This window comes from Schistocerca piceifrons, chromosome 8, assembly GCF_021461385.2.
Source record: "Schistocerca piceifrons isolate TAMUIC-IGC-003096 chromosome 8, iqSchPice1.1, whole genome shotgun sequence".
Lineage (NCBI taxonomy): Eukaryota > Metazoa > Arthropoda > Insecta > Orthoptera > Acrididae > Schistocerca > Schistocerca piceifrons.
The window spans coordinates 89777108-89791049 of NC_060145.1; the positions used below are offsets into that span (position 1 = coordinate 89777108).

Below are 13942 nucleotides of genomic sequence, written 5' to 3' on the forward strand. Positions count from 1 at the left end.
GGTGCGACGGCGTCCCTGTCCAGGTAATCGGCTAAATGACCCGGTCTCACGCAGAAGTTGGTACACAGCAGCAAAGGTCGTATGATGCGGGATACGGCGATTAGGATATTGTTGTTGATAAACCCGGTGTGCAGCTCGTCCGTTGTGGTGCGCTACGTAGTACGTACCAACCATATCAGTGTACTCATTCCAGGTGTATCGCTCTATTAGTAAACAGAGACAGTGCACTACTACACTGGTGGACAGCAGTTGCCTACAACTGAAGAGCGTAATACGCCCTCTAACAACTGAAGAGGGCAATACGGCCTCCACCGCTTTAAATAATCCTCATAGGAAAAAATGACATTAGGGAAAATATTTGTTTTGATGTCCCCTACAGCCTCCCAGAGTTTGTCGATTTAAATACTTTTCACCCTGTATAGTTGAGTGGAGGGAGACCGTGAGCATCGTCTAGTAACTATGTCTTTAAAGAATAATAACAAAAATACGTACAGCAATGGAGACAGATTCTCACCAGAGGAAACAATCCTTTTTCTCAACAAAGAATTTCGTAAAAAAATTTATAGAAAAGGTACATTTATTTAGGATATTTCGGACAGATGATTCAAGAATACTGTAGCAGTTCAGAGTCTCGCGGTGGTAATCCTGAATAAAATGTCCTTCGGCTTCCAGTCGCGCCAAGTGGTTAACATCCCACGCGCTTTCGACCCTGGCCATTGTCAGCTGGAGTGGCTGCTGACAAACAGTTGATAAGCCCTTACATACTTTAACTACCGGCTGTGACGTCATTGGTGCTCACGGCAACACCATATAGGGACGTTCGTTGAATACGTGGTCGATGCGTCAGCTTCCTGCTCGCAATCGCCGGATGCCAAGCTGCGCTTAGCTCTAGGCCGTCGTCTCCGTTAAATGTACTGTCAGTGATTTCTGTTCTAGTGGCTTCTTTAATTACATTGTTCAGAAACCGTTAGTGCGAGCCACGACAAAGGTTCCGTCAAACTTGACCCTGTAGCTGTTATCTACAGCATGTTCAGCTTAATCGGATTTTTCGGGGTTCGAAGACGATAAATCCTCTTAAGCTCCTTCCTGCATTGTTCTACAGCGCACACTGTTTGTATGGCGTACGACTGGCCACGGTTGAGAGGTGTTTTGTAGACGGCAGGTGTTCTAAGAGTTGCCACATCTGTAACTGGTCTCAGCATCTGCCGTATTTTTGACGATGGCTTGAAGGATGATTTGACCTTGTGTCTCTTCAGCAGGTTTATTATCTTATTCGACTCGGGGTCACAGAACGATAAAACAGCAAGTTTCATTTCCTGTTTCTCATCGATGGCCTTATGTGATTCTTGCTTGAATCCAGTTTATTTATCTGGTGATCGTTGTCCTGTTGTTTCTGCATACTTGGCGTTGGTGGCTAAGCCCGTGGGGCAGTTTGTCTGCGTCTGATGTCATTATTGCGTAATGTACCAACGTTGGTAACACAGTGCGCCTCTGTGCTTGTGATGATGGCTGATAGCCTGCTAATACAGACGACTGGTGTGCGTAGGTTATCTGTAGACGCTGTGGCGAAGACATCCATTTCCTTTTGCGGCGGACGAGATGGTCGAGGAATGCCAAGGCATCGTCATTTCTTGGATCCATAGTGAACTGAACGTTACTGTCAGTGCTGTTGAGATGTTCCAAGATCTCGTTGAGTTTCCACGTCCATGGGGCCAAATGCCAAATATTTCTTCAGCTTATCGGAAGTAACCACCAGGCTTTAATAAGAGCTTATCTGATGTAAATCATCGAAATTCTCTATAAAGTGATTCGCAACACTTTGAGATGATGCATTTCCCATCATAACGCCGAGGGTAAGATTTTAGTACTGGTGGTTGTGAAGCCTAAATGGCTCGATCACCTCACTTTCGAAGAAATGCGGTCCAAAGGGTCTTCGATAGGTACATTCGTAAACAGCGCGACCATGTCAACTGAACAAAATGATACTCTTCAGCGAACCGGTGGTGGAGAGGTGTCCCATCTTTGTCAATGTTGGGCAAAATGCAAACAGCAGATGATCTGATGGAAATCTCTCTGGACAAAACTTCGTTCCAACATTGCTTAAGAAGCTCATATGCCTTTTTCATAATTCTATGTGCTGGATCGCTCCGCTAAGTACGAGGGTTTTCCAGAAAGTGAGTTCCAATCTACCACTGGGAAAATCCGGTAAAGCTTTGCACAGATGTTTTGGGCAGTGTCTCTAGTATGCCCGTCGATCGAGTCGCGTCGCTCTTTCCAGTTTTGAGTGAACATTGAGCACGTAAAGATGCGTAGGGAATAGCGTCTCCCGCCAAGTACGAGGGCCTGATTAGAGATTTCGCCTGTGTCATGCAGCCCACATAACACAACTGTCGAGCAGTTCCTTCTCCATGCCAATTCTCGGCCGCACACTGCAGGAGCAATGAAGACGCTCCTGCAGCGTTTCCGATGAGAAGTGTTTGATCACCCACAATACAGTCCATAATTGGCTCCCCCTAAGTTTCATCTCTGCTCACAAGAACCTCTGGCTATGAAGACGAAATTTTTCCACAGACAACGAGCTGCAAACAAGTGCAGATAACTGGCCGAAAGCACAGGCGGCTGCTTTCTATGACGAGGATATTGGAAGGTTGATACAACACTACGATAACACTCGAAGTTGGAGTGGTGACCATGTAGAGAAGTAGGTGTAAGGTGTACCTAACTGTTGCAAATAGTACTTTTCTGGTTTTCACTGTGGTTTCCATTTCGTAACCGATCGGAACTTATTTTCTAGAGAGCCCTCGTATTTTGGTCCAGTAGCCTGCATTTCTTCGTATCATAGTACACGTGTTCCACAAGTAGATTTGCCCTGTCCTTGCCAGCAGAAAGAACTACAGTGCTTTCATCACTGGGTAGCGTGCGCTTGCCATTGCACTCAACGCTGGTCATGTCTGGTGCTGGGGCTTTAACTTTTTCGATGATACGGTTCGTTTTACTTTGAATTTGTGTGTCGTTTCTCTGGGGATCTTGCGCTCTGCCTGTTAGACGTCTCTTATTATAGCACATACGGGGATGACCTAAGGCGAAGGTGCAAAGTTAAATTCTTTCTTACGTGTTCACTTAGCACTCGTGTCTATGTAGCCCTCCGTCAAGATGACGGCGGTGCGATCAGAGGACCTGTGCTCCTCACAGTATTGTTAAGAAAGCCGGCTGAACTACCATTTCTGCTTCTCTGTAGTTCGTTTTTTGGGAAATGGAAACGATGTCCAACACCAGGCAGCAATATATGTAGAAGAATTTACTCTCATCGTCTTGCATCTGCAACTGTCATGGACGTTGACAGCCTTGAATTTGGTTGGCATCGGTATTGGTATGGTACTTCTCAATAAATTAATTATCCATGTAACATAACACAACGTGCCTGCATCCAGGGCGACTTCTGTTACACGCACATTAAACCGTAGTCTAAGGCGTCTAAGAGGTTTGGAACTTAAATAGTGGCAACTGTTTATTCACGACCGATACAAAAGAGTTACATGTTTGCACCTGTTACTGTCCTTCAAAGTAGTCATCAGCGTTGTGTAGAACCCGTTGCCAGCGATGTGGAAGGCGTAGTATACCGTTACCAGAGCCTGTTGTGTTGATGGTGCGAATAGAGCGGTCTACTGCCTGTCGAATCTCTGGAACAGTTCTGAAGCGAATGCCACGAAGTGGTTTCTTCATCTTCGGAATCAAATCAAAGTCACAAGGACTTCAGTTTGGGGAGTATGGTGGATGGTACAGTACTTCCCAGTCCCATGGACTGAACAGAGCAGCCACAGCTTGCGCTGTTTGCGCCCGCGCATTGTCATGCGAAATGATGTGTGAGTTGCGCAGAAAGTGTCGCCGCTTCTTTCGCAAAACTGGTCGCAGGTGATGCTCCAAAACGGACATAATACTGTGCGTTGACGGTCTTCCGTGGAGGAACGTAATGCGTTAGGATAACACCATCATAGTCTTACACGAGAATCACGATACCATTCGCCATACTGGGACTCTGAAGCACTGTCGACTTTCATGGCGACCCATAATGACACCATTCGTTCGATTGGCGTTTCAGTTTTGGCTCGTACGATGTGGCCCATGTCTCATCCAGTGTTACGATATGGCGTAAGAAAGCCTCTCCTTTGCTCTCATAGCGCTCCAAGTCCGTCTGAGCAGCGTCGTAACGCATCCATTTCTGCATTTTCGTCAAGTCATGCGGAACCCAACGTGATGCAATTTTTCGCTTTCCCAGGCGTTTTTTCAGGATGCGAAGCACGGTCATATGCACAAATCGGGTTTTGTGGACGATCTCACGAATTGTATGGCGTCGATCACTGTCCACTAACGCGGCAACAGCATGCACGTCTTCTTCAGAGGCGCTAGGACGACCTGCACGAAGCATGTCTGCCACAGTTTGTCGACCTTCGTTGAAGGATTTTACCCAACGTGCCACTGTTCTGCACGGCAATGTCGAATCTCCACACGCCTCTTGAAGACCTTGATGACACTGCCGTGCTGTACGACTTCTGGCACATTCAATATTGATCCAACTCCGTTGTTCCTGTTTCGAAAATATAGTGACACCGTTGCGTTAGACCGCTCGCTCACAAGTGACTGTGTTTCCCTCGACTGTGCGCGCGCTGGTGACGTGGGACGGGCGAGTCCGTTGGCTCGGAGGTAAGGTAGGTATTTCAAGAACGTGTCCTATCAGCGACAATAGTAGATTCCATTGCATAGTGTCTTAGTGTCTCCACAGCAGTGTTGCCACTATTTAAGTTCGAGCCTATTTATTTGTGCTTAACGCTTCGTATGCTAATTCTACCGACAACCTCAGACTCATGTAAGGAGTTGATTAATTTAAAAGTTTAAAGAAGCTGAGGAAATCGAATTTTATGAGAGTGTTCAAGTTTGAAAATCAACTGTCTGCTTCTTTGAGACTCTGAGGATGTCCGTAGAATTAGGACACGAAGCGATGGGCACAGAAATTTGGCTCAGACCGCGATTTAATGAGCACGTAAAAAAAAATTGGCAAGGATGTGAACACCGGTCATCGAAGCCTACGTTGTGTAACTAAGTGTTCGTCTTGCACAGGCTCTGGGGACACAACCCACCACCGAACAGCAAGGTGGCCATGGCTGCGGCCACCAAGCAGGCTGTGACGGCGCTGCTGGAAGGCCTCAGGAAGGACCTCGTCGCCAGGAAGAGCCACATCAGAGTGGGGGTAAGCCACGGCCTGGCTGTCCTAGGACGTGATCTCTCAGTATTTCTACTTCTACACTGAACGATGGGGGTAACTGCCGGCTGCCTTTAGAATTACGAACACAGCGTTCCAGTCAAGTTTTTCAAAAGCTTTCTCTAACTCTGCTAAAAAAGTGAACGTAAATTTGCTTTTTTTTAAAACTACAGCCTAAGACAAGCTGTAGAGTCAACATCGCCACCACAATGTATAGAAGATAATTTGGAGCCACGGGTTGTTAAAGCAATTATTTACGCTATTCACACGTCAGCACTTACCTTCTTTGGAACTGAAATTATCTTCTATACATTGTGTCCGCGCAGAGGGTGGCGATAATCTGTCATCTGCACTACTGTCCATTAAAATTGCTACACCAAGAAGAAATGCAGATGATAAACGGGTATTCAATGGACAAATATATTATACTAGAACTGACATGTGATTACATTTTCACGCAATTTGGGTGCATAGACCTGAGAAATCACTACCCACAACAACCACCTCTGGCCGTAATGACGGCCTTGATACGCCTGGGCATTGAGTCAAACAGAGCTTGGATGACGTATACAGGTTCAGCTGCTCATTCAGCTTCAACACGATACCACAGTTCATCAAGAGTAGTGGCTGGCGTATTGTGACGAGCCAGTTGCTCGAACCCCATTGACCAGACGTTTTTAGTTGGCGAGAAATTTGGAGAATGTGCTGGCCAGGGCAGCAGTCGTACATTTTCTGTATCCAGAAAGGCCCGTACAGGACTTGCAACATGCCGTCGTGCATTATCCTGCTGAAATGTAGCGTTTCAAAGGGATCGAATGAAGTGTAGAACCACGGGTCGTAACACATCTGAAATGTAACGTCCACTGTACAAAGTGCCGTCAATGCGAACAAGAGGTGCCCGAGACATGTAACCAATGGCACCCATAACATCACGCCGGGTGACACGCCAGTATGGCGATGAGGAGTACACACTTCCAATGTGCGTACACCGCTATGTCGCCAAACACGGATGCGACCGTCATGATGCTGTAAACAGAACCTGGATTCATCCGAAAAAAAATACGTTTTGCCATTCGTGCACCCAGTTTCGTCGTTGAGTACACCATCGCAGGCGCTCCTGTCTGTGATGCAGCGTCAAGGGTAACCGCAGCAATGGTTTCCGAGCTGATAGTCGTCGAACTGTACGTGCAGATGGTTGTTGTCTTGCAAACGTCTCCACCTGTTGACTCAGGGATCGAGACGTGGCTGCACGATCCGTTACAGCCATGCGGATAAGATGACTGTCATCTCGACTGCTAGTGATACGAGGCCGTTGGTATCCAGCACAGCGTTCCGTGTTACCCTCCTGAACCCACTGATTCCATATTCTGCTAACAGTCATTGGATCTCGACCAAGGCGAGCAGCAATGTCGCGATACGATAAACCGCAATTGCGATAGGATACAATCCAACCTTTATCAAACTCGGAAACGTGATGGTACGCATTTCTCCTCCTTACACGAGGCATCACAATAACGTTTCACCAGGCAACACCTGTCAACTGCTCTTTTTGTATGAGAAATCGGTTGGAAACTTTCCTCATGTCAGCACGTTGTAGATGTCGCCACCGGCGCCAACCTTGTGTGAATGCTCTGAAAAGCTAATCATTTGCATATCACAGCATCTTCTTCCTGTCGGATAAATTTCGCGTCTGTAGCACGTCATCTTCGTTGTGTAGCAATTTTAGTGGCCAGTAGTGTATTTCTTTCTCTCCACCTTGGCAGCTACTTGCCGCCGTTTACTGAAGGGAGCTGTCCTTGTGAGAGACAGACCTTCTCTGTCGACGTGGGCTACCTTGTAGCCATATTTTACGACGAAGTCTGTTATCATTGTTAGTAAAAGAGTAACTCCTCGTAGTTCCTGAGGAAGCTTAGCGTGGCCTTATGTGGATGCTTTTTTGCCGTGTGGCGTGGTGGTATTTTCAGTCACTTTACTGTTGTCGTTGGTGTAGATCGTAGGACAATAGACAATATTTAAAATTCACTTCCACTTCCACATAGTCACAACTCCATTCAAACGACGTTGTTTATGTTCTGTTTAAAAGATACCGTAGTCTTGAGGTACTTGCTTTGACTTATAAACAAAACACCGATTCCCCGGTTCGAACACAGTTATTGCTTATATTTTGAATAAAAATCATCAGCAATGGCGACCGAAGACTTAAGGTATAAGCAGTTACCTCTTTCCTGCCAACAGTCTTGTCAACGAGGGTGGAGGACAGAGTTTCATGACACCCTCTTGCTCTAGGGTTGGGAAATTACTTCTAATAGGCGGAAGAATCAGCGGTGATCATTGGATTGGGATGCAGAAGACAATGGAAACCATTTCAGTAATGACATTCAATATATATCCACATTACATGTGACCGGTAATTGAAAGAGTGTCATGATGATCTCTCCATTTACGGAATATTACGAATTAGTCACACATTCTGATCTCCTGGAGGACCTGGAAGGTTACCTCGAGAAAAACGCTGAATAATCCACGAAAAGGTGGCGTTCTGCGAGTAGGGGCATGGAACGTCAAATTTTGATCTTGGCTGTGAAACTAGAAAATCTAAAAATAGAAATGAATAAGCTAAATGTACGAAGGCGTGCTGAAAAATAAAGCCCCCGAATTTTTTGTGTGAAAACTTTGGTAGCTTTTTAAATAAAATAAATATGATTAACATTCTAAATCTTCACTGTTCATGTCTACACATTTGAGCCCTCTGCCGCCACAGGTCTCCATATTGTAACGTGTAACATGATTGTGTCTAACGTAACTACAATGGTGTCTGAGAGCTTGCTGTAATCGAGTTTCTAATCGCAGAAGAGTTGGTCCACACATGAGCACCCACTTTTTCAGCATGACAATGCCAAATCACACACGAGAGTTACGACATCTGCAAGAACCCGGCGCCTTGGGTCCACTGTCGTCGATCATCCTCCATGCAGCCCCATCCGATTTTCGTCTGTTTCCAAAACATTAGTAACTCCTTCGAGGACTTCACTTTGAGAGTGATGAAGCGGTGCAAGCGAAGATGAGGTCATGCCTCCGTCAACGAACTCACACATTCTATAATGACGGCATCAACAAAGTGGTATATTGTTGGGAGAAATATGTTCATCACCAGGATGACCACGTTGAGAAGAATTAAGTCCCATAACGTTAATGACTTTAATTTTATGTAATAAGCTTGAAGAGTTTTCACACAAAAAATTCGAGAGCATTACTTTTCAGCAAGCCCTTATAGATGCATTGTGGGCCATTGCAGTGAAATGGAAAGAAAATAAAGATTTCTGGTTAGATTAATATAGAGTAACATAAATAGTGGTAGAAAATTACTAGGATTCGTTATGAGAACTAAAGTATGGCAGAGAGGGAGTTAATTTCAGCAGTTCAATGACAGGATTGTTCTCTACAGAATCTACAGCAAACCGTCGCCGACAACGACAGTTCAGATACACATTCTAACGTCAGAAGCAAAATATGACGAGATAAATAAGGCGTACGAGGAAGATATTGTGCGGGTAATTCAGTGTGTGCTGTGGGATGATAATCTAATAATTGTGGCAGTGCGGGAAATATCGAAAATAAAGTTACGAGATCATATGGGCTTATCGCCTGGAATGAGATCGGGCAAAGACTAATTGAGTTCTGTAATAAATTTGAATTAGTAATAGCGAATATTCTGTTCAAGAATCACAAGAGGAGGAAGTATGCTTACAAAAGGCTGGGAGATGTGGTAAGATTTGAGTTACATTACGTCATAGTCAGGTAGTGATTCCGAAATCAGATATGGGATTTTAGGCACAGCCAGGAGCAGATATAGACTCAGATCAGGATTTAGTGGTGATGAAGCGTCGGTTGAAGTTTAAGAGACTAGTCAGGCAGAATCAATGCGCAAGGAAGTGGGATACGGAAATACTAAGGAATGAAGAGATACGCTTGACGTTCTCTAATGCTATAGATTCTGCGTTGAGGAATACCTCAGTAGGTAGTTCAGTTGAAGAGGAATGGACATCTCTAAAATGGACAATCACAGAAAATGGAAAAAAACATAGGTAACAAGAGGATAACAAAGAAGAAACCATGGGTAACAGAAGAAATGCTTGAGCTGATCGATGAAAGAAGAAAGTACAGAAAAGTTCGGGAAGATTCAGCAATACAAGTCACTCAGGAATAAAACAAACAGGAAGTTCAGGGCAACAAAGGCGAAATGGCTGGATGAAAACGTGGAGAAATCGAAAAAGAGGTGTTTGTAGGAAGAACTGACTCAGCATATAGGAATTTTAAAACAGTCTTCGGTGAAATTAAAAGCAAGGTTGTTAAGATTAAGTGTGCTACGGAAATCCCACTGTTAGCAGAGAGAGGATAGGTGAAAAGTGTATATTAGTGGCCTTTAATGGGGAGGAAGCAGGGGGAGGGGGAAGAGGGAAGAGAGATTGTCTGATGACGTGACAGAAACAGATACAGGAATCTTTATAAAAGGGACAGGGATTCAGTATTAGAATCAGAATTTAAGAGAGCTTCGGAAGACTTAATACCAAATAAGACAAAAGGAATATATAATATTTCATCAGAAATCATCGGGGGAAGTGGCAACAGAATGACTTTTCACGTTGGTGTGTAGAATATGAGGGCTTGACGAAGTACCATCTGACTTTCGGGAAAACATATTCCACACAATTCCGAAGATTGCGAGAACTGACAAGTGCGAGGATTATGCACAATCTGTTTAACAGGTCACGCATCCAAGCTGCTGACAAGAATCGTATACAGAAGAATTGAAAATAAAACTGAATAAGTGTTACAAGACGATCAGTTTGGCTTTAGGAAAGGTAAAGGAACCAGAGAGGCAGTTCTGTTGTCGCGGTTGATAATGGAAGCAAAACTGAAGGAAAATCAAGACCTGGAGAAAGCTTTCCACAATGTAAAATGGTACAAGTTGTTCGAAATTCTGAGAACAACAAGGGTACGCTGTAGGGAGAGAGATTAATATAAAATATGTAGAACAGTCAAGAGGGAATAATAAGAGTTGATGATCAAGAACGAAGGGCTCCGATTAAAAAGTGTGTAAGACAGGGTTGTAGTCTTTCGCCCCTGCTGTTCAATCTATACATCGAAGAAGCAATGACAGAAATAAAAGAAAGCTTCAGGAGTGGAATTTAAGTTCAAAGTGAAAGGATATCTATGATAAGATTCGCTAGTGACATTGCTATCCTCAGGAAAAGCGAAGAAGAATTACAGATTTTGTTGAATGGAATGAACACTCTAATACGTACATAATGTCGATTGAGAGAAAATCGAAGAAAAACGAAAAAGGAATTCTGCTGCCTAGACAGCAAAATAATCCGTGGCGGGCGGAGCAAAGAGGACATAAAAGCACACTAGCACTGGCAAAAAGGGCACACCTGGCCAAGAGAAGTCTACTAGTATCAAACACTGGCTCCAATTTGGGGAAGAAATTTCTGAGAATGTACGTTTGGAGCACAGCATTGTATGACAGTAAAACATGCACTGTAGAAAACCAGTAACAGAAGGTAATTGAAACATTTGCGATGCGACGCCACCGAAGAATGTTGAAAATTGTGTTGTCTGATGAGGTAAGGATTGTGGAGGTTCTCAGTAGAATCGGCGAAGAAAATGCGGAAACACTGACTAGAAGATGGGACAGTATGGTACTAGAGGCAGCTGTAGAGGGTAAAAACTGCGGAGGAAGACAGATTGGAATTTTTCCAGAATAACTAAGGACTTGGTTGCAAGAACTACTCTGAGATGATAAGGTTAGCACAGGAGAGGAATTTGTGCTGGGCCTCATCAAAATAAAAGAGAACAGAAGTCTCTTTAGAAAACACGTATTCTGAATTTCTGTTCACTGTAATCACGTTAGTAATATATTCTAAGTGACTTTTGTGAAATTTACCTAAACTGGTACAGATCTGTCATAAGGTCCATAACGACTGACTCAATTATCGCTACACAGCAGTGTTTCAACATTGTTTTATCTTTTTATCTCATTTATAGCTCTTTCCTCGAAAATAGTCTTCTGCGTTTCTGAATAATTTGGAGTGGATCGAGGTCATTTAACGAAAATGGGTATTTTGTGCTTTGTAGTTAGGTATCTGCTGCAGATTTGTGCTCTTTCTCATTTTGAATCACCCAACAAGTTTCTGCAGAGGCTTTTATAACTGGTAAAAGAATTGATAATAATTGGAGCGTATAATTTTATATATTCCAAGTTGATCACATTTATACTGTATCTGCTTCATGTTGTGTTCTATTCCTTAACTCCGGTAGTGATGATGAAAGTATTTCTGAATTTTTTTTCCATTCTATCTGAAGTTGTTTCACAATACGAAACGCTTGTGTATTTATTTAAATTATTTGTCTGAGTACTGCTATGACGATTTATTTGTTATGATCTGTATTTTCTTCAGCTTCTTGTGGATAGAATCAATGTTTGTTTGCTATTTGTTCGATAGCAATCTTATTGATAGTTTACACATCTCATTTTAAATCTTTTGGATTTAAAGAGAAATTATACACAGGCGCTGAGGACAGACCTGATCGCAGCATCTTTACGAGAGTTTGTATGTGTGGAACTTGTGGGTATTTTGCTGCCTATCATAGTTGGCTTTTCTGTACCTCAGCGATAAGTGTGTTATTAAATACAAGTAATTAAGATTTCTATTTTCTTCTTATTCCACAAAGTAATCTAAGAAATATCTTTGAAAGTACATCAGGAGGAGGTGGAAAAATCGCAAAATAAGAGATTCAAAGTGACTGAGATGTCCTATGGAAGAAAGCTGCATGGACTGAGAAGATAAAAAATGAGGAAGTTATCAACAGAATCTACGAGAAAGGGAACATGAGGAAAACGCTGGCACTGCAAGAATAAGGGACAGGACGATAGCACATGTGTTGAGAATCACAGGAATAGCTTCCGTGGAACTAATGGAGCCACTGAGGGCAAAAGATGAGCAGAAAGACAGAGACAGCAATATGCTGAACAAATAGTTCAGGATGTTAGATACAATCGCTAGTCTGAGATGATGGTGTTGGTACAGGAGAGGAACTAGTTGTGGGTCGTATACAATTCTAGAAGTTCAAACAGTGGGACTCTGAAACCGCCTCACACAAAACGATTTTCTGAAACATTTCAAGTAGTAAAAGGGAATGAATACAGTTCTCTGGTAACTCAGCTAGGTCCTACATTGAGGGTGCAACGTTGACAGATAACATCGATGTTCTGCTCACCAATTCTTTACTCAGTCTGCTGTACATTTCGATCGCCTTCTCATCATCATCATCATCATCAGGTACATTTCTGTTTAGTTGATGAATTTCGTTTTTGAGTCTCAGTTGCGGGCTATTTGGCAGACGGCTTTCATACGAGCCGCTGGAGCTGTAAGTCTATAACCCAGCGAAATCTTTTGTCCAGGACTTTTTCCAATCACCGATATTCTTCTGATCTTGTACTCTCATATATATCTGGTTTTTAAATTATTTATTCAATAATCTTTGAGGGACACTCTCGAACTTGGCTGGACGGCTATTCAAACCTGAAAAATAAACTGATTCGTTCACACTTGGTATTGAAGAAAAAGCTCACCATAGAGAAAGAACTGTATATTATTCCGTATGCTGCGTATCTCAGATAACGTAGTTTGAAACAACCTACGAGAAATTTGTTATATGATTCAGGGCCAAAATTGCTATTTGTATTCTGTTTTGGAACCCTTCTCTTTCCATTTTGTATATTCTTTTTTTCGTTACAGCAAGTATCTCCCGGATTGGTGAAGACAGAGTTCTACAATACAACTAAACACTTGACACCTGAAATGTTCAAGACAGCACCTTATCTGGAACCAGAAGATATAGCGAATGCTGTCATCTACATGTTGTCCCAGCATCCGAGAGTACAGGTAGAGCTTATTTCGTTCTACAGTTCCTGCGGGTACACACCAGTCACAAAGATTCATATATTCTGCAAGCTATAGTTTGTCAAATGATTTTTGCTGCTACTCTTAGCTGCTGTGCACAGAAAAATTCTAACTTTTGCCGTATTTCTTCCACACTTTGCCTCTCGCTCGTTTTATCTCGCCAGTGGAGTAGAGGAAAACAAACAAACCGATGTTTTTTTGTTCCAGGTTCATGACATCCTAACCCACCCGACCGGTGATGCGTTCTAGATGGAATCCTTAGTGATAATGCACGGATAAACGCACTGCATCTACCCTTCACCTTGAATTGCTGGTCATGCATTTGTTTGTGTTGTGCAGTTACCCGTACATTACTCTGGTATCTCATAATCAACTGAGTTGTTAAGAAGTTACAAAATCGTCTTTAAAAAATAAATTATCCAATTATAATTTTCTCCTTTTATTTGTTTGATTACTACTTATTCGTTTCTTTACTCTTGTCACAATGGGTACCTGAGGCCTCTCACGCATCATGTCAAACACATTAAAATTTACGGTACAGGTTTGCATAACCTTGCTTTTAAGTTACCACTGAAGATAATATACGACAGAAAAAAACTTGCTTACGACTGATTGAATGTTTCGTAATGACATGAACGTGAGTACATATCTTTTTGCAGATGAGGAAATGATTATTAGCCATAGCAAAGAATGACTTAACAGAAAGTGATTTTTAAAA

The 13942-nt window shown here is 43.0% G+C and overlaps 1 protein-coding gene across 1 annotated transcript in view; it reads left to right on the forward strand.

The window, feature by feature from the left end:
• Positions 1-13653, forward strand: part of LOC124711774 (dehydrogenase/reductase SDR family member 11-like) — a 45094-nt gene extending 31441 nt beyond the window's left edge. The window contains exons 4-6 of the mRNA XM_047241989.1: positions 5116-5245; positions 13060-13206; positions 13432-13653. Of these exons, the coding sequence (XP_047097945.1) occupies positions 5116-5245; positions 13060-13206; positions 13432-13473 (319 nt within the window). The 3' untranslated portion in view covers positions 13474-13653. The remainder of the gene's footprint in view (positions 1-5115; positions 5246-13059; positions 13207-13431) is intronic.
• The last annotated feature ends 289 nt before the right edge of the window (positions 13654-13942 follow it).